This window comes from Danio rerio, chromosome 5 (assembly GCF_049306965.1).
Source record: "Danio rerio strain Tuebingen ecotype United States chromosome 5, GRCz12tu, whole genome shotgun sequence".
Classification (NCBI taxonomy): domain Eukaryota; kingdom Metazoa; phylum Chordata; class Actinopteri; order Cypriniformes; family Danionidae; genus Danio; species Danio rerio.
The window spans coordinates 28,767,027-28,788,094 of record NC_133180.1 but is presented as its reverse complement, the minus strand read 5'-3'; the positions used below and the strand labels follow the sequence as shown (position 1 = coordinate 28,788,094).

General features: G+C 35.2%; 1 protein-coding gene and 1 long non-coding RNA gene across 2 annotated transcripts in view; one reads left to right on the top strand and one right to left on the bottom strand.

Annotated features, from left to right (window-relative positions):
* LOC141385822 (uncharacterized) overlaps positions 1 to 3,806 on the top strand; it is an 82,800-nt gene extending 78,994 nt beyond the window's left edge. Inside the window, exons 9-12 of the long non-coding RNA XR_012406893.1 lie at positions 673 to 760; positions 1,123 to 1,242; positions 3,077 to 3,212; positions 3,586 to 3,806. This is a non-coding gene — a long non-coding RNA (uncharacterized lncRNA). The remainder of the gene's footprint in view (positions 1 to 672; positions 761 to 1,122; positions 1,243 to 3,076; positions 3,213 to 3,585) is intronic.
* tacr1a (tachykinin receptor 1a) overlaps positions 1 to 18,964 on the bottom strand; it is a 52,595-nt gene extending 33,631 nt beyond the window's left edge. Inside the window, 2 exon segments of the mRNA NM_001270478.1 lie at positions 3,574 to 3,768; positions 18,558 to 18,964. Of these exon segments, the coding sequence (NP_001257407.1) occupies positions 3,574 to 3,768; positions 18,558 to 18,964 (602 nt within the window).
* Positions 18,965 to 21,068: the final 2,104 nt, after the last annotated feature.

Here is a 21,068-nt window from a genome sequence, read left to right as displayed (position 1 = left end):
CATTATAACAAAAACTCAAAATTTGCTCAAAGTGATGTCAAGAACACAGTTCAAGCAAATAAATTGGTCAAAATTGTTCTTGGAGTGCAATTAAATGGATATAGCAGGAGAACTGTTTAGCAGAAGTGTTCAAGTGTGCTGCAGTGAGTAATAATCCAGCAGTGGAAGGTGTTATTGTTTTTCTAAGTAGCTGTTTATTAGCAAGTGATGGCGGCAGTGTTCTTTCCAGAGCACAGTTCTCAGACACAAGCTCTATCACATTTCTATTGCACTAATTAATCAAAAGGCTTTTTCAAATGAGCTTGAAATATTGCTCATGCTAACTTTATGATTTGCATTGAAGATATTTGTGCTGCCTAATATTTGGGGTGAAACATGCTTTCTGCTTTTTCTCAAGAGGAACAAGGGTTTATTTGCTTTACAGGCTAAACCACAAAATTTGTCAACATATTAAAATTTGCACATTCAAAAAGGCATTGCCAATATACATAAATGTCAATGTATTGAAACATTTCAATTTGGAAACATGCGCATTTCAATATGGATTTTTTTGTCCTGAAGGTCCTGAGTGCAACTATTTTTTCTAGTATGTTACAGCCCTATGTATGTGCCTGTGTTGTTTTGCTTGTGAGCTCTCTCTCTTTCTTATTCGATCTCTGTCAATTATCTTAGGAAAGCCCACTTCAGTTTCCCTTTTGTTCGTGAAGACGTCAGTCATCATTAATCTCTGTGACATCATCACCTTCACTGTCAATCTTGGGTAAGATAATTAAAAAAAGTAATAGATTACAAATTACTGACTACTCTGGAAAATTGTAATCTGATTACTTTTCTAATTACTTCGAAAATCATCCTTGGAATTAGAAGGTTCTATCTGCGTTTTGAATGATTTTGAGATGTTCACCCTACTCTGTTCACTGCCGATCACGAAAGGAAGCCCAAAGTTTAAAGGGATGCGAGCAGGGAAGCTCGTTCTCTTGCTATTGCCTTGCTTGCCTTTCTGCTCTGTTTGTGTGTTTTGGTTTGTGTTATGTGATATTACTTTGATTTGACTTTAGAGATTGATTCTGTTCTTGTTTCAGTTGTGGTACGCTGTTACCGTTTTGTACATACTCGTTTCAGGATCCCTGATCACTGATTTCTAAATTCCCCTGAATCAAGGAGTTTAGAGGTCATGGGACATACACCTCGCACCATGCAGAAAATTCTGAAAAAACTGTTTAGAAGTGATCACCACTTGCTGTAAGTTTCCTATGCATATTTTTGGTTAGAAGTATTGTCCAGACATGGCGTGTAAGTGCTGAAGATGTTTTGTTTGCTTATTTTCTATTTATCAGTTTAGAGAAATTGTTTGTTATATTATATTAATTTATTTGACGCCACTTGAAATTATCTTTCCCTTAACTGCACACATTACTCGATTATTTTTTCTTTTGTGAGATGCTTAAACTTATACATATTATTTTTGCTGTTTGAATTATTGTCTCTTTTGTAAATAATTCACTTATTTTTGCATTATTTAATTTATTTAATTGTCGTTTTGCTATTTTGCCACCAAATCTCTATAAACTGAGTCACATCAATATGCTACCTCTTTAACCCCTATAGCTGAACTTTAAAGTCGTAACATAGTGTTAAATAGAAACTGTTTTGGACAGAACTACGTATCTATCTCTCAGAAAAGACAAAGGTTGATATTTGTTAAAATACTTTTGACTTAATTTTCTTTTATTACCACTCTAAATCTTGCATTGAGTTCATTGTCAATCTTTTTATAATAACGAGTAAAACCGTTTTATTCACAAGTGTACATTTTTGGAAAGAAATCCAATTTTGGATATTATTTAATTGACTATAAGTCATATATTTTGTCTTTAATGGGCTTAAAAAAACAAAAAGTCTTTAAAAAGTCAAATATGGCTTTCAATTCAAAACCTCATATAATTTCCCCTCAGGTCTTTTTTAGTTTTTTACTTTGTTCAATTTTATTTTATTTTTTCTTTCACCCTTCTTTAAAATGTATTTTGCACATTGTAAGTTTCTGTACTCTATTGTTAACTGTTTTTGAAAGCAATAAAAAAAGTGTTAAATAGTTTATGAAAAAAATAAGGGTAAAATACTAACTATTCAAAATATTATAATATTATTCAAATTAAATATTCAAAGTATTCAAAATAAATAAAAAAGCACCTTTGCCAGAATTTATATTGTTTGCCTTTTAAAATGATCGCAAAAAATAAATGAAAAAGACAAAAAAAAAAAAAAAACTCCATAAAGATTCAAAAGGTTTGTATAATATTACAAAAGATTTCAAACTGAAATAAATTCTGTCATTTCATATACTTACTTTTCACAAAAATCTGTAAAAGCAAGTCAGCATATGGAATGAGTTAGAACAAGTGACAGTGAGCAATTGATTATTTGATTAATTAATAGATTAATAGACTTGATCAATGACTGCTTAAAATTTTTATTTGTAAAAATATAAAACTTTGTAAGTTTTTAACCATATTGTTGATCATATATATTTAGCCTTTGTGAACAAAAGAGGAAAACCCTTAACAAAAAAAAAACAACAACTTAAGACTGTTAGTGTACAGTCAAGTTTTAACTTCAAAATGAGCAAATTCTTCAGTGTAGGTACCTGATATTCAGATCACTCCATGGCATATCGTCTATGTGATTGCTTAGCAGAGTTATTTGTATAATCAGATTTCATGAGTTAAGCGGTTTTGTGACATCACAACCAGCACATCTGTACACCCTCCCCAACATCTGTCCTCTCTGCATTTAAAAGCAGTGTGACCCCAACCAAATCTTTTTTGTACAATAATCTTGGCTAATATCAGACTAGACTGTCTGACAGATTGATGCACCATTTTCAAAGCACCTAAGATAAAAATCAGCTTGCAAACACAGGCAAACTTTTAGAGAATATATACTTTAGATTTCTTTAGAAGCAACAGTCATTAGCGTTTGCTCTTGTAAAGTCATTGCATTCACCCTTAGGCAAGATTTCCAATTATGTTGGTTTTAATAGGCTTGCACTTTTTCCTATTCTCTTTTTCTCTCTCAGGATCACGACTTTCCTGTGTTTAATGTTTTCTTTGTAATGAAGAAGCTCCTCTCTGTCGTTATATAAGTAAACACTTACGGGGGGAGAAAACAAGCAGAGCTGATTTTTGATTACTCCAAATTAGAGAGTCATAAAGGTAATATTTCCAGCAATATCCGAAAATATGGGTGAAATTTGATCTGGAGAGGAAATTCTCTGTACCCTGCAGACATAAATCTGAAAAACAAATACTCAACCTAAATATTTTTCCAATATCTGCAAATGGTGGCATGGGTTATTATAAAAAAACAAACATATCATACAAAGTCAAAATGCTGGGTTCCACGCAATTACTTCATGTTGTCCTAACATAAATCAATTATTTTAAAAAAAATTAAGTGGATTTAACATAAAATAATGAAAAAAAACCTTGAAAATTGTGTTGTTTTAACTAATTTTGTATAATTAGTTTGAACAAGCAGCAGAAGTATTCTTTTGAGTGTAATAGAGATGTTTACATTGTTTTGAAGTCCAGGAGAGTGTACTCGGGCCAGTCGATGTAGCAGACCACCCTGCCGGGCAGCTGGTCAGTGTCGGAGTAGTAGTATTGGGGGAAGGCCAGCAGAAGAGCCAGGATCCAGATGACCCCGATCACCACCTTTGTCTGTGTCGCAGACATCCTCTGCTGCAGGGGGTGAATGATGGCCATATATCTGTTGGAGGACACACATTACATCTGTTGGATATTCAGGTATTTTGTGCTTCAACTTAAGCTTAAATGGTTTTGTCATCTATATGATTTTGACATTGACAGTTTTGTGGTGAACAAATCATCTATGTCATTAAGAAAAAGAATGCTCCTGTAATGCAAAATTAAAATCTTAAAAATGTTTAATTCCCAAATTTCATGATTTTGAGGTATAGGGCGTGGTTAAGATATTTAACGCCCCTCCAACTGTCAGTTTTGACAACAAACAGAAGTGATGAGGAGAATTCGCCTGTTAGGTAACTCTTCTAAAACCCTTTTCCCCATCTTTCTGAATGAAATGCCTACTGTACTACATCCAATCAGCTCGCAGTAGAAAAACAAGCCACTCCCACTGTTATGCCGAGATCAGACTGCACGAAGTAGACATGTCACAGATGTTTTCACACTCTATGACTATCTGGGGTAGCGTTTTGTGGCTGCTTTGTTTACACAGTAAAATGGATCGACAACAGGTTTCACACTACATGACTTTACAATAGGAATCATCAACAACTCAGTTCACAAACTACGGCTCACAGCCAAGCACACACAGGAAGTGACATGGAAACAACGTGAGGTCACGCAGTATATCTTTTGTCATAAACTACATACTGAGAAAGAAGCCTTTAATAGGGTGTAACGTACTTATTTTGCTCACCTGACTTTTGAAGGGAATTGGCAATTTCTCCTTAACTTTTTTCTTTTTCAACCTGGTTGTGGTATTGCTCAGATGATACGTCAAACAGACACGGGTGCTCCTGCCATATTTAAACTAGTTTTTACCCCATTTCTTGGGTTCAAATAGACTGAAATAAATATTTTTAACTTATTCCCAACCTCCCGTTGGCCTGCAGATACCCATACTAGTGGTTGCAGTGGATTGGCTGTAGGTCATCGCAATGTTATTTTCAAACAGAATACATTTCACACGGCATGATTTTGAATCAACGACAGCTCCAGATATTAGCATGCCAAATATCTCACGGGTGTCTGCGACTCATCAACGATTCTCTCAGATTGCGTACTCAAAAGTTCACTCTGTGTGATTGACACTCACGTAAACCAGCATTGATTTGCCTGTGATTTCAGGCATTTGACAACGATTTCTCAAAACCTGTCGGCCAGTCAAAATCAGGGCTGAAATCATGCAGTCTGAACTCAGCATTAGCTTATTTAATATTCAGTTTTTCTAAGTATTGCGTCACAATACAAAAAAAAAAAAAAAGTTGCAGCTTCTGGTTCATGTGGACTTTAAATAACACTCTATTAAAATAAACAAATATTAATAATTCTGAAAATGATGAATACATGTACTTTTGAAATGTGTTCATTTAATAGACTGTTTTCCGTTAACTGCCAGGAAAGTAATGTGTTTTGGCATGGTGTCAAGATGTAAGTGAGAATATAACAGAAGATGAATGGCAGAGCATCTGCCTTACGTCCCATACCCTGACAATTAATGTGAAGTAAACTTCTGCAATGCAATTGCATTATGAGAGTGTACATTATCCTGGAGTTATTACATAGTTCTGAGCGATGTATAATATTCAGAACTCTAAGCCATTGTTTATAATAATGTCCCCATTTTTATTTTTGGTGTTGAAACAGAATGTACCCAAATGTCATCAATTCTGCATTCTAAATCTCTTGCCTCTATCTTGCACTTTAACTGATGAAAAGAAAATGCTGATATTAGTACAAGCTAACATCACAGCAGCTCATTCATCTCAAACAAGAAAACATTTGAAATAATTAAAAACAGAAAAGCTAGATATTTATATGTACTGAATGTGTGTGTTTATTTTATTCTTCAGTTATAATTATTCTGAAAATGATGAATACATGCACTTTTGAAATGTGTTCATTTAATAGACTGTTCTCCGTTATTTAAAATCAGTAAAGATAGTGTTGAATTGAAGTTTTGAGATACTGAATTGATGGGTATATAATGAATCTTGAATTTGATAGTTCAGAATTAGAAATTCAGTAATTGGTAGAGAAAAGTTTATTACATTATTATATAAATTATTATATGGAGTTTATTAGAAAGAAATATTATATTTAAAATGGCAGAAAATTTTGTTATCAGAACATAATTATTATCAAGCATTGTTATCTGTAGACTGCATTTGTTTCTGTCCTATAAATTGCATTTTTAGTAGATTCACATAGAATCACTATGCAAAGCTTTTATGACTTTCACACTGATTTGCGCTGTTTAGTAATTCATGTCTTCTAAATGTTTTTTGTTTTGGTTGAGGAAAATGTATTTTATGTAGTCGAAACAATGAAAGCAAGAAATGCATGTGTTAATTAAATGTTAATTGAGATCTTTGAAGTCTTAATTGTAAATAAATTATAAGTTTTTCAGTTTACTTTCAAAAAGAAAAGCATGCGTTTACTTTCCTTAGAAAGCCTCAGCGCTGTAAATGAAGACAAACGGTCTGTTAATGGATTTTGCTTTCAGCACCCATTTCTCTCTATTTACAAACACACTTGTTTTCCTGATATTCATTCATAGTTTGCACATATCGTCAAGCTCTGAACTCTAAACAGTTTAAGCTTTCAACACATCAGTGACTTCATCACATACACACACAAACACAACTCTGTCCAGCACACAGACAAAAAAAAAGAAAGAAAAAAATCGCAATGATAAATCCTCTTAAATCATTTGCTCCAGAATCCGAGACAGTAAATCCCGGCCACACACAAAAAAATCTACAAATCTACTGAGCAACCATTATAGTTGAATTGTGCAGCTATTCATTGTGATAATATGAGCTCTGTAGTAATAAAAAGGATCGGTTCCGGTTATCAGTTATATGGACACTGAATATACACTTGAGGCAGGAATTATTTAACTTAATCATTTGGAGCTGGGAGAAAATGTGCCATGCTCTGTGTTCCACTTTCAGACAGTGAGATGATATTGAGTGAAAGCTTATGTCAGGCATTGCTTTGTTTCCCCTTAGACGTTGTCTGCTGTGCAATAATTCTTGTTGTTTGTGCAACACACATTCAATGCCTCCAATATGAGCTGAATTGAATTCCAGCATTACATATTGTGTGGTCTCTTTTTGGTTTGAGAATTGAGAACTTATTCTCATTTGAAAGATATAAATGTGGAACAACAAACAAGACATATACAGAATGACTAGTGATTGACTTTAAGGACAGTATATTCATTCATTCATTTTCTTTTCGGCTTAGTCCCTTTATTAATATGGAGTCGCCACAGTCGAATGAACCGCCAACTTATCCAGTATATGTTTTACACACTCATTTACACCATTTAGCTTACCCAGTTCATCTATACCACATATATTTTTTTAAACTAGTGGGGAAAACCAAAGCACCCGGAAGAAACCCACGCGAACACGCGGAGAACATTTAAACTCCAGCGACCTTATTACTGTAAGGCGATTGTGCTACCTAAGGTGCCACGGTGCTGCCCCCAGTATATTCATAGAAAAGATCTATTTCATTCAGTGTTTATGGGTAAAATGAAGTTTGAAATACCTGGGCAGCAATATACTATTAGCAAACATTCTGACGCTAATGGTGAATATGTAAAAACCAACACAGGTTCATTGGAAATATGTGCTTCAGCCTACATTTTTGTGAAACCACAAAAACAAGTTAGACTGCAGATAAATGATGCCAACACCGTTAATTCCTTTTAACTTGTATGATAGTTACAGGGACATGTTATCAACGAATAAAGGATTATTTTAATGTAGTTCTTTGCACAACACCAAATAAATTCCACAAAATCTCTATGATCTATGTTTAAAAAAAAAATTTAAAAAAGTAAAAAAGATTTGTCTTGTCTATTTATCTTCATATTGAAAACTCATCCTAGTGTACTGTTTACCTTCTCATTTTGTATGATGTTGTGCAGAGCACTTTGTTTCAACTCTGGTACAGCATAGTTCCACAAAAGAGATAAAAGCAATGTAAATCAAGGTAAAACTATGTGGTCGCAGTGCATTTTTCTCCCACATTTATCTTTGAAACTTGTTGGTTATTGATTTCTGGTTTGTTACTGGTTGTTACCAGATCAGTGGTTTGCTACATGGTATGTACGACAAATCCTGTCTTATCATGGATGTGTACAAGAAGGAGATATATTTAAAACAACAAATTGAGTCATAAGAAATGTATTTCAGATTTTAAAAAAGAGACATCGCCATCTAGTGGATTTGTCGTCTGAAATGTGCAACACAATGTGCCCGAATAATGTGTTGTATAGTTTCGCAAAAATGCAGACTGAGGCACATATTTTCAAACAGCTTGAGCTGGTAAATTTTCTATGTGCTGTGCATTTTCCTCTCTAAAACATAAATAAATGTCTGTGGTGAGTTAAGAAATCATGATATGATAGCTGTGGATGCTGATGAGCTCTGTAACACAATGATTATCTAACACTTTAACCAGCATGTAGGTTTAAAGCAAGTAGTTTTACAGCATTAAACATTAAGACAAATAACGGCTATTTTTTTCTTATGCAGGTCTGATCTCAACAAAATAAACAGAAAATCTTTTCTAAAATCTTGTGTCAAAAAATTTTCATTGTCAAAAAATCTCCTTTGGCCAATGGAAGTCTGAAGGTGTTTATCATCGAAATCGAACTCTTCCATAAAGTGCTTTGAACTCCTGAAACTCAAACAAACTTCACTTTGGCATGATTTAGTCTCTGTCCATACAGCAACAGGTTTAGGTCAGTCTGCAAAAGTTTAATATAGTTACAGACTTTCGTTCACTTTCCCAGAGATGGGTTGCGGCTGGAAGGGCATCCGCTGCATAAAAACTGGCTGGATAAGTTGGCGGTTCATTCCGCTATGGACGACCCCGGATTAATAAAGGGACTAAGACGACAAGAAAATGAATGAATGAATGAACTTTCGTTCACATGACATTGGCTGTCACAATCACCAGCAATCTTTTTCATACAGACCGCTGGAGGACTACAAGTCCTGATCCTGTCACAATATGGACTACAAATCCTGTCATGCACCACACACACACACCTGTTTCGGTTCTCATTAAATTACTCACACACACACACAGCTGGGAGCTGCTCAAAGACTGATTACAAGAACCATATATACAGAACAAGCACTCGCATACTTTGCTGAGTCTTGTTGGTACTACCCTGTAACATTACGTAGCGCATCTTGGTTTTGTCTCTCTGTGTTTTGACTCTTGCCTTGTTCTATTGTTTATGTTGTTGGACACCTGTATCAACCATTTACCTGCTATCTGACTATGCCTCTGGATTTCCCTGTGTGTTGCCGTTTGCTCCTGATTGTGACCATTGCCTGCCTGACTACGATTGTGGTTACACCGGCATTGACGGAGCCTTTTTCATAATGGGTTACATAATGGAAAAACCTCAAAAAATAGCGGCTTGCATGTAGCTGTGCGGATTGGAAAAAATGCTACTTTTTGGAAACAATGATGTAGGGTTGTGCAATTAATCAAAAATCTGATTACGATTTTGATTTCTAACGATTATGAAAAAACATAAATCGAGATAAACGATTATTGCATCGTATACCGCCCCCTTTCCAGTTGTTCACATTTGTTGCTCCTAAAAGCGAGAAAGACCTCGTACTTCTGTGTGTGTGCGGCGTGTGCTTCTGTGTGTGTGTGCAGTATAACAGCAGTTTCTTCTGCAGTCAATCAAAAATATATTGCTTAAGGGGGCTAATAATATTGACCTTAAAATGGGTTTCAAAATATTTAAACCTGCTTTTATTCTAGCCAAAATAAAACAAATAAGCCTTTCTCCATAAGAAAAAACTATTAGAGGAAATACTGTTAAAATTCCTTGCTTATCATTTAACATCATTTGGGAAAAATGTATTAAAAAAAAAATTCTCAGAAGTGCTAATAATTTTGACTTCAACTGATAATCTTTTTGAATAATCGTGATTACAATTTAGATCAAAATAATCGTGATTATGATTTTTCCCAAAATCGAGCAGCCCTACAATGATGTCACCATACTACATAATAAGATAAATGAATAACCCTGCGCACATAATAACCAGTAATGACAACAATGTCAGATTACAAAGCTGTGACTGTACTGCAGGTGCTTCTAAGCTTATTAGCACTATTACAACCAAAACTGGTAATGCTGCATAAGACCCCCAGCGGAGACTCATTAACAGTTACACACTTCAGATATTTTTAGATTTACAGTATGTGTGTTCGCCAACATCTCCTTGTGCTTTAAGAATTCATGTGCATGCTCACTGCATTCTTCTGGCTCTTTCTGTGATCTGTCAGTTTTCCCTTCTCGGACATTTCTTGAAAAAATGCAACTATGGAAACAAGGTTTAAGAATCTAAAAAATAAATTAATCATGATGATTGCTTCTAATTTGAAGAGACATATTATATCAGTGCATCAGCTAAAAGTAAATCAGTTGGCCTCTATTGTTGTCAATTGAACACACACAGAATGATCTACAGTACATGCTGTCAAACGTCAGTGAATTACCATTTCAAATAGCAAATTCCATGTTTTCATACTAATGAAAAGCATTCAGCAGCTGAATTGTGTTTGTTCAATTATTTTTCAAAGACAAAAGAATCGTTAATAATTCAATAAAAAATTACTCTAATTCTATTGGTCATTCCCCAGGCATGGCAGTAATTGTGTCTTTTGTGACACTCTCCCACACAATCCAATGCAAAGCAGAGCTCCGGACACAGTTGGCTGGTTCACTTTCATTCCTTTATTCATAAATTGACCCTGTATTAACTTTAAAGTGACTGCTGGTCTCTCTGTGGCGTTATTAATAAGCCTCCATCTGGTATGTGCAGTGACTTTTGAGGAACAAACTTTTCAGACATTAAAAAATTGGACCCATTGGGCATCTAAATGTGGCTTTCATTTAATCTCCTCCTCCTTATTTAACTATTTTGCTTTAATTTAAATTTTAACTTAATTGAATATTCTGGTCTTCTTTATATTCACAGGCGTCCTTTAGATTCACAATCTGAATAGTGATCAATTTAATACTTCATAAGTTAAACTAAGCTGTTAGGTCATGTCTTGACAAAGGCTTTTCTTCTGATTAATTTAAAAGCCCTTGAATAGATTCAGTTTTTATGCAAGCACAATATTTCTTTCTTCCGTTCATTCTTTTCTAAAAGAAAAAAATAATGTCACATTGAAATAATATAACTTCAATTGTTTCTCCTTTCACTTTTAAATAAGGAAATGAAGCATTCAGGAAATTAAAAACAATACATAAAGCACATGAACATCCAACAACACTTCAGTCAAACTTCTGTAGCAATATGACAGCTCTGTGTGAAGAATAGACTGGATTTGATCTTATTCCCAGAAAATCTTCCTGTCAAAATAAAACTTCTTACTTACTGCCATCCTACGTTTTCACCATGATTTACAGAAAATACTCTTTAAAACACCCTTCAAAAAAACAACAAAAAACAATCTTGCCAGGCATATTATGAAAAAATACAGTATTTAAGTATCTCTGCAAAGCAGCTAAATTAAATCCTTTAAACCAACACACCTTACCCACTTGTCAGAAATATATTTTTTATCATGTAAAATAGTGTAATGTAAATAATTTTGTATTTCTTTAATATGTTCAGATCAGATGGTTTGACTTTTACATAAGTATGTCTGTTATTTTGTCAATACTTTTACATTTTATTTTTACAAATGTTATTTGAAACATAAAAGTTGACAATCTACTTGCATCTAATATAAGTAGTATACTAATATAAAATCACTTTTGTCTGTAATTTAATGTAATCATCAAAAAATACAAGAGTGAGAGGTTATATATAGTATTAACCATTTAACCAATCAAAATAAAACCTCAAAGACAACAAAAGAAAAATGTACGATTCATAATACAGTCAAATGAGAACTTACACGTCTCTGAAATGGAGAAACTTACAGCTAAACCACATGTGCACACATAAATAAAATAAATGATGGGCAATCAAATATTTGCTTGCCTTCGGCCTCTCCAGTCATGCTCAATTAAAGTGATGTCCTGAAGGACAGCAGGATTGCATCCAGTGCCAGAAATGATGAGTGAGTAATAAAGAACTGACAATGGGCTCATGGGAGATTCTCCAGCAGGTGAAGAGGCCAGAACCAACACCGACATACACTTAAGCACATCTGTTTGACATAAATGGAGCTCAGGGCAACAGATCATCTGTCTAAACAGTGGCAAGGCTAAATCAATAACCACAACATGCTGGAAGGACCAGAGACAGACAGTTGTTATACAATTTGAAGCTTGCAGTGCTTTTCTTTCAAATCTAGATTTCATCTGGTAATCTGATTAGAGATCCTGTTCCTGCCACAGCGTAATCTTATGTGCTTTCAGCAGCACACAAATACTCTTTAAACTGAAAAATGACAAAAAGCATATAAACAGTCAAATATACTCCAGTCCAACTTCTGAATCAATATGGCAGCTCTGTGTGAAGAACAGATTAGATGGGTTTTTGTTGTTGTTGTTAATGCAGTTGTTTTTACATAAAATATACCAGTAAATCATATTGTAGAACCATCGCAATCGCATGGTAATTCGTAACTTTTTGATTTAGTGGCTAATTCGTATTAATTTGTACAATCTAATTTGTTCAATTTAGTACGATTTGCTCATCACCCAATGATGGTTGGGTTTAGGGGTGGAGTTGGGTGCCAAGCCTTCTTTAAAATCGTACATTTTCGTACAACTGAACACAAACAAATTTGTACGAACTAGCCACTAAACTGACAAAACAAAAAATACTTGCATTTTCTTTTGACATCAGGCTGTGTAGAACTTATAGCACTCATATTTTTGTCATTTTGGAGCTGGATCAAATTTTCAATCAGAAAAGAGTAAGCAAAATGTTTTGTTTATTGGTAAAGAAAAACATAAAATCATTTTAAAAACATAAAACATAAAAAACATGATTTTTTTCCATATATGTGACCCTGGACCTTATGGTCTTCAGTTAACTTGCTATATTTTTGGGGAAGAGGCAAAAATACACTGAATAGAGAGTTTTTGTTTGTTTGTTTGTTTGTTTGTTTTTATAGCAAAAATCATTAGGATATTAGTAATTAGGAAATTGACTGCTATGAATGATTTTGTGGTCCCGGTTCACATATAACCCGATGGGCACCTTGATGTCAAAGCAACATCAATAAAACATGTCAAAAATGTGAATCGATGTGTCAATTGACTGCCTTGATGTCAAAACGACATAAAATTGACATTGGCATAAAAAACACGTAAAAAATCAATTTCAGGACTGTTTTGGAACCAATATTTGACATGATTTAGACGCCAATGTTAGAAGTCAAATTTATGTCGTTTTGACCCCAAGGCAGAACATACATTGTAAGAATTCAAAACCCAGTGTAAATTTGTAATAGGGTACATGCAGTTAGTGTTTCTTACCATACTAATAAACTTCCAGTGAATGGTTAATATGCCTTTTTCAATTCTATACAGTTCCTTTTACAGCATTGATGTTGTAATGTAAATAAAATACAATTAGTTAAATAAACCTCAGCATTCATTCAGTTGTTCGAGCATAAAACCAGATGAAAAGCCTTTCACATGCACACGCTTGCAGGATCAGCAGGCAAGCACAGAAACACCATTAAAAAATACTAAACTGTAAAACCTAAGAGTCAACTTTATCAAATGAGATGAGTGTAGTTAACTCAAAATTGACTGAAAGTTAATTCTACTCATTTGAAAAGAGTTTTGAACTCAGTGTTGAAGGTTTCATTACTTCAACTTAAATGGTGTAAGTTCACAGTACTCATATACTGTAGATACGTTTTTTTTATCTCAAATGGTTTGTTGCAATCAGTTTCTTCAAATGGGTTGAGTTGCCTTAACTTGTTGAGTTTTACAGTACTCAGTTCGTTTGAGTTCTCTTCATTAATTGGGTTTTACTGTGCTCAAATTGCTTCATTTACTCAAATGGATCAAGTTCACAGTACTCATTAGGATTGGTTTTTGAACTTAAATGGTTTGTTGCAATCGGTTTCCTCAAATGGTTTGAGTTACTTTAACTTTTTGGGTTTTACAGTGAGGGGTAAAATAAACGTTAATATTTTAAAGACATGGGGCAGGAAAATTTTACTTAATGCAGTGGTTCTTGCACAATCTGAGACCCACTTTATATCATATATCAATCAAGTAGTGAAGATTGTTGATTTTAAAAAAAGGACTTTAAACGCGCCAATTTTGTAACTGCATACAGTTCTCCGTAAAAGCTTGACCCAGGTTACGGCAAAATTAAACGTTTTTTTGCATGCTTCTGCATATGCCTTATTGAAGCACGTTTTGTGTCATTATCTTGGTGGTCAAAAGGGCATCAATGTATGGATGTCAAATAGACATCAAGGTTTTGATCTCAAACTGATTAGCATTTTTTATGTCTTTTTTTCAGGGTTTTTTTATATTGTTTTTGACATCAAGATACCCATTGGAAAGATTATCTTTTGTTCGTTTTTGTAGTTTTATAGTTTAGTTTTTAGCATCCTTTTTTTTTTTACCTCCTGGTGTCTGTGCCCTTGTCAGCACTTCCAGGTGTATATGTGTTTAATTGTGAAAAATACACACAAACAGTTGATAAGTGAGATAAGTGAGAATGTGAGATGTTATATTTGGACAAAGAGGCAATCGCTGGTTGCTGCTAAAGCGCATAACACAGTTGTGTCACACAGTGCAGTTGGAGCCGAGTGATCTGTCTGCTGAGGTGACAGCCCTGCTGCTGTTTGTGAATGTACACACGTCCGCATGTGTTAACAGAGCTAAACTGACTCAACCAGAGCAACACAGCAAATCGGGGCTAGCAAAACACATCAGCCTAAGAGCTTTAGAAAGATTTCATCACAACAATGGTTTACGCTTATGAAAACCAGGCAAAATTTCCCCAATTCATTGTCCAATTTTGGTGAGTTTGCGTAGATTCTATCTATTTTGCAGTTTTCAGCTGTTTCACCCAGAGTGATTTCTTTGCTGCTGTAGCTCGTCCGATTCAAGGTTTGTGTGATTAGAGATGCTCTTCTGCAGATCTCAGTTGTAAGGGATGCTATTTGAGTTATTGGTGTCTTTCTGTCTGATCCAAACCAATCTGGTCATTCTACTCTTTGCTCTAGGATCAATATGGCATTTTCGCCAAACAAAACCACCACACTCATTTAATCATTTCTCTCTCTTATTTTGGACCATTTATTTACATAAATCCCAGTCTGGCACCAACAACCCTGCCACATTCAAAATCATTTAAATCAGTTTTATCTCAGGTATAACTTAAACAGCACATCATCTTAACCATGTCTGTGTTGCTAAATGTGCTATGCTGCTGCCATGTGATTGGCTAATACTCATTAAGTCATTCATTTTCTTTTCGGCTTAGTCCCTTTATTAATCTGGGGTCCCCACAGCGGAATGAACAGGCAACTTATCCATCATATGTTTTATGCAGCGAATGGCCTTCCAGCTGCAACCCATCACTGGGAAACACACATACACACTCAATCCCACACATATACGGCCAATTTAGCTTACCCAATTAATTTACAGCACATGTCTTTGGACTTGTGGGGGAAACCAAAGCACCCAGAGTGTGCTTTTTTCATTTTCTGTGGAAAATAAACATTTTTATCAGCCTCCTTTTGTTTATGCTATGTTATTTTACCTTAAAGATCATATAGGTAACAAAAGTGAAATTACTGAACCTATACACAGGAGCTTAATAAAATGCTAATTTTAGAAGAAAATTTCAGATGCATTTAGAGGTTTTTGCATCTGAACTATTCATATGTTTTATATGTTATTTAAATCCAATTAAAACATAAATTCACCAATATAATAATAAAGAAAAGTTTTTTTTGGACTGGCTTTGTTATACAGTGTGTTTACCACAGCCATTTTAGCTATTCTGTAGCTGAATATACCCCATTGTGATTGCCTGAAAACATTTTCATTCAAAAGCATTTTAACCCCATGGTGATGGAATGTTCCTTCTTTTCTTTTTTTTTATATTAATATTGTTGTTTTCACCTGGTGTTGATGAAAGGGCGTTTTTACTCAAAGTTGAACTGTTTTAGCTTTAAATTATTTTAAATAACTAGGTGACTTTTTACTTTTTTCATTCATTCATTTTCCTTCAGCTTAGTCCCTTTATTCATCAGGGGTCACCACAGTGGAATGAACCACCAACTTATCCCGCATATGTTTTACACAGCAGATGCCCTTCCACCTGCAACCCATCCATAACACACTCATACAGTCAATTTAGTTTATTCAGTTCACCTGGACCGGATGTCTTTGGACTATCGGGGTAATTAGAGTACCAAGAGGAAACCAGGGGGGAGAATGCAAACTCCACACAGAAATGCTAACTGCCCTAGCTGGGACTCGAAGTGACTTTCTTGCTGTGAGGTGACAGTGCTAACCACTGAGCCACCATCTTGCCCCTTTTTACTTTATTCATTCATTCATTCATTTTCTTTTCGTCCCTTTATTAATCTGGGGTCGCCACAGTGGAATGAACCGCCAAACATCCAGCATATGTTTTACGCAGCAGATGCCCTTCCAGCTGCAACCCATCACCAGGATACGTCCATACACACTCATTCATACACTATGGCCAATGTAGCCTCTGTTTTTGTACAGAAACACCAACTGACCCAGCCGAGATTCGAACCAGCGACCTTCTTGCCACCGTACTGTCCTTTTTTCTTAAACTTTATACTGATTTTAATCATTTCATCAATGCAAAACAGTCTGGTACCTTAGAAACAAAGCGTTCTGAGAAACATAATTAAATGTTACTTCTTAATTATACCTTTAAACATAATTACATTTTCTAACCTCATATTGCCCATTGGTTGATTCTAATCGAATCACTGTCTAACAGAAAACACTTAAAAGTAGCAGAAGATAAAACACGCTTTCTACTTAAATATTAGAATGTGGGACTGCTGAATGAAAAGCTCTAAAGCTCAGTTAATGTCATCTTTATAAGAAAAATCAAGGCATTTGCTCTCTGTAATTTGTTAGTAAACCAATGATTAATTAGCTGTGTGGGTTTTTAAAATATGTTTGGACGGAAAGTAATCTTGTCTTTTTTTTTTTACCCTGAAAGAATCTTTCTAATATAAATAAGCCATTAGTGCTCAGACGTGTCTTTCCTCTATAAGGAACTGAACACACATGGCGAAGTCTTTCCCCAGAAACCTGCCCTCTATCTCCCCCACTGGTCTCTCAGGTAATAGAATTTTGAAGAAGTTCATGTTTCTGCATGTAGATAAATGAAAGCTGGCCAGGTTTTTGGAATATAAGTGGTGCTGTGTCAAAAGGTTGCAAACATGACGTCTTTGAATTAGCATGGGGTGATGAAAAGTCAGGCTTTAACTCAAATCCGGGCCCTCTTGTGAATAATTCCTTATGCTACGCATCATTGTGCTAGACGTGATAACTGATGAATGAAGAAACAAGGCAGACACAGAATGCTTACAAGCCCATCAGTACTCAACCATACACACACACAGACAACACATCTCTCTCTCTCCTCTCTCTCTCTCTCTCTCTCTCAAAAATTAAGGTTTCTAAACGATGACTGTGAGTGGGATAATAAATAACTATCTATCATGTGACGTCACAGACTAATGACCTGTCTCATGCTCTGATAATTCCTAATATGGACCTGAAAAAGAGTCACAACGTTATACCTGTGTTTGAACTGCAAAGATGGTACTAAACAATGTGATACCTTTCAAAATGATCAACAGCAATGCTGTTGCTACACTACTCATTTTTATTTTTTTCCAGACTTTTTCTTTTGTCCATAAATGGCACATGATGTCATTTCAACACATTTAATGAATGGCAATGCTATATATTATGTTATTTCATTTAGATTTCCACATTTTAGTCAACTTGTTTTGGGGATAATTTTGTGAAAAAAATATTTTTGGGGGGTAATTGATCAGATTTCTGTGTAAAATATGTGTCTATTTGTTAATTTATGGTTTTAGATGTAAAGATCTAACATTTTTTAAGTGACAAGTTTAAAGTGGACCCTTGGATGTATGTCCATAAGATTGCTCACTGAATAGTTGTAGTATAGCATATTTTGTGCTGTACCAACAAAATTTATTTCTGTTTATCTCCTTCATAACATACCGGTTGATATAGCATAAATTTGCACTCCAAAACCTTTACTTAAATATGCTGTATTTAGCTAAATATTTAAAAAATAAATGCACTAAGCCTATTCAATTTCCTTAGCTTCCCATACAACAGTTACATGGATTACTGTAAACTAAAAATAAAACAATATAGACAAAGACTGTGAAAGAAGTGGCAGATAACTGATTTATTTTTTATATAAGGTAATGTGATGACATGTCTACAATCCCCATTATGGAAATTAACCGTAGTTTATTCTAGCAGACGTACATTCTTCGATGGTTAATCTGTGGTTATCATGGGTAAACTACAAAAAAAACATGGTTTATTTTGTAAGTGTCAAGAGAGGAAACTACTTTAGTCTATAAAATGACTATAGTCATTTTAAAACACACACATTTTTATAGTCTATTTATGCACTGTATATCCTATTTTATTCATTTTTAAACAACAAGGCGGGAAACCAAACGTTACCTCAGGCGCACTGAGGCGAGGTTCGCGCGTACCACAGTGTGAATGGCAATGAAGCAACTTACCTGTCGAGCGCAATAGCGGTCATTGAATATATAGAGGCGAAGACAGCGGCAATGGGGAAGAAGTTGTGGAATCTGCAGTAATACAGCCCGAAATACCACTCATTGTGTACGGAATAGACAAAGTTTATTACGGTGTTGAACGCTGACATTGACGCTTCTGCGAACGCCAAGTTCACAAGGAAATAATTCGTCACAGTTCGCATGCGTTTGTGCGCCAAAATGATCCATATCACCGTAATATTGCCCACCACGGAGACGACGACAATTGTGCTGTAAGCCACTGCCCAGAGCACTATCCTCCAAACCGGCTGAACAAACTGGTTCCAGTATATCTCGGTTTCATTCTGCGCGGTGGAGTTGACTGTCCAGTTACTTGGGAAGTCAGTGGAAGTGATGAACGAATCCATTCCTGTTGGGGAAAAATAGTAAAGCGATTGTTTCTTGACTGGAGGTTTTATGAATGTTCAATCGACCATGTTCTCTTTAAAGTAAAAAGTCAAATTATTGAGTTTCATGGCGCAAAGAAGAGTTCCAACTGGTATGCCTCTGTTCCCCTAAAATACAGGATTACTCCAGTGATCCTTTATAGAACACAAGAGAACATATCGCAACGCGGTGCTCCTTCACTTTTTCTCATCACGAAACCAATTTTAGCTCTTGGTTACACAGTCCTCCTCACTCCTCTGAGCGTCGCTGCCAAGTGCGCAGCGCGTGCCAAAAGACAAGTCGCGCGCACACATGAGCAGATGCTGCGAACACGCGGAACTGAGAGGAAACGATGAGACGCATCCTTTCAGTTCTTCCTTTTTTATAGAAGATTTGAGTAATCTGCGTGTGTGTGTTTCACAGCGCGCCAGGTGTGCCACGCAGGTTGGAAGATGATGTTTGGTCGCGCGCAGATGCTGTGCGCACGAGGTAATGAAACCAAAAATAATCCAAACGTCCTTGGAAACCAGTTTCTTTCTTGTTTTGTGTGTAATCTCATTAATTCAGATGTCACTTTGAACAGAAACGGAAGATGTTGTATAGTTTTTTAAAGGTTGGACAAAAAGTGCAATTATAGACACGAGTTTTTAAGCTTTTGACGTTTATAACCTAGCCTATAGGAGCGTCTTTCAGCAGTTGCTTTGATATTGAACCAATGGACAATTTTATTACAATTTTAACACAAGTAATTCAGTAATAGTTCGCGGTCTCCCCCTGGTGGTTCCATCTAAATGCCCGTTACTCTTTAACCCAATCAGCCAGTGTGAAAGACAGATTGTTAAATTTGCAGTTAATTTATTTACCTTTAGGGCACCCAAAATTGGAGACTTTTTTTTAAACAGAACATTAAATAATATTTTGGATGAAACCGTGGTCTTTACCGATTCCTAAAAAGCATGTTAACAACTTCCAGTACTTTGACAGTCCAAAAATATATATACAGGCAAAATAAAGTTAATACACAGGTAATAGATAACGCAGTTTGTTTACAACCATTTTATAGGATGCAGCTTCCAAGATCATTTTAACAAACATCGTCTAGCATCCGTTCAGGTGAATGATCTGTGAAGGCTCCAAATAATGTGAATTTCTTTTGCACAGACTGATAATTTTGCCTCTTAGCGTTGGGTTGCGGCTGGAAGGGCATTCACTGCATAAAACATATGCTGGATATGTAAGAAAATGAATGAATAAATGAATGAATGATAATTCTGCTTAATAATATCTCAATTCATACACTGTAAAAAATAATATGATCAATTAGTCATGACAACATATGTTTTTGGTCATTAAACTTATTAAACTAAGTTAACTTTTTTTAAGTCTGTTAAACGTAGTATAAGTTCAATGGACTCATAAATTTTATTTGAATCAGCTTTTTTTTCTTTTTTTTTTTGCTGAACTATCCCTTTTAAACCAATGTGCATGATAGACAAATGTGGTAGAGTAACCTCACCTTTTATTAGTTTTCAGATCATTTGGATCAGCTATAACGCTGTTTGCGAGCCAACATTTGTCCAGCATCAATGGACATCAAACCTCACTGATACTCTAAATTGGCACAAATCCTTGTTCTAACATTTAGTTGCAAGCTTTAAATAAGCTGTTATGGCTCCAAAAGAAGGGATTAATGCTTTTGTTGCTATGTTTTAACTGCTCAGCAAGATGCAGGAGCATCAGTAAGGTCAGACTCTGACGTTGTGTGACGCAGCCTAACATAATTCATCCTGAAGGTGTTCAGGTCTGGGCTTTGGATGGCTTTTAATTTTTTCCCCCCACATCACAGACTGTAAATCATTTCTATATGGATACCATTTTAGTGTTCTAATTTTTATGGCCACATTTTCACTGGCATTATTTATCATAGAGAATACATGCACAATTCAATTATGTTTCCACATTAAGAGGGATGTTTTGATACTTGATGATTCAGATTCAGCTTAGGGAACTGCCCTTTACAGAGCACATTTTAAGCACTTTAGTGAATCACTCTTTCAGCCGACACTACATTGCTATGGGCATTTC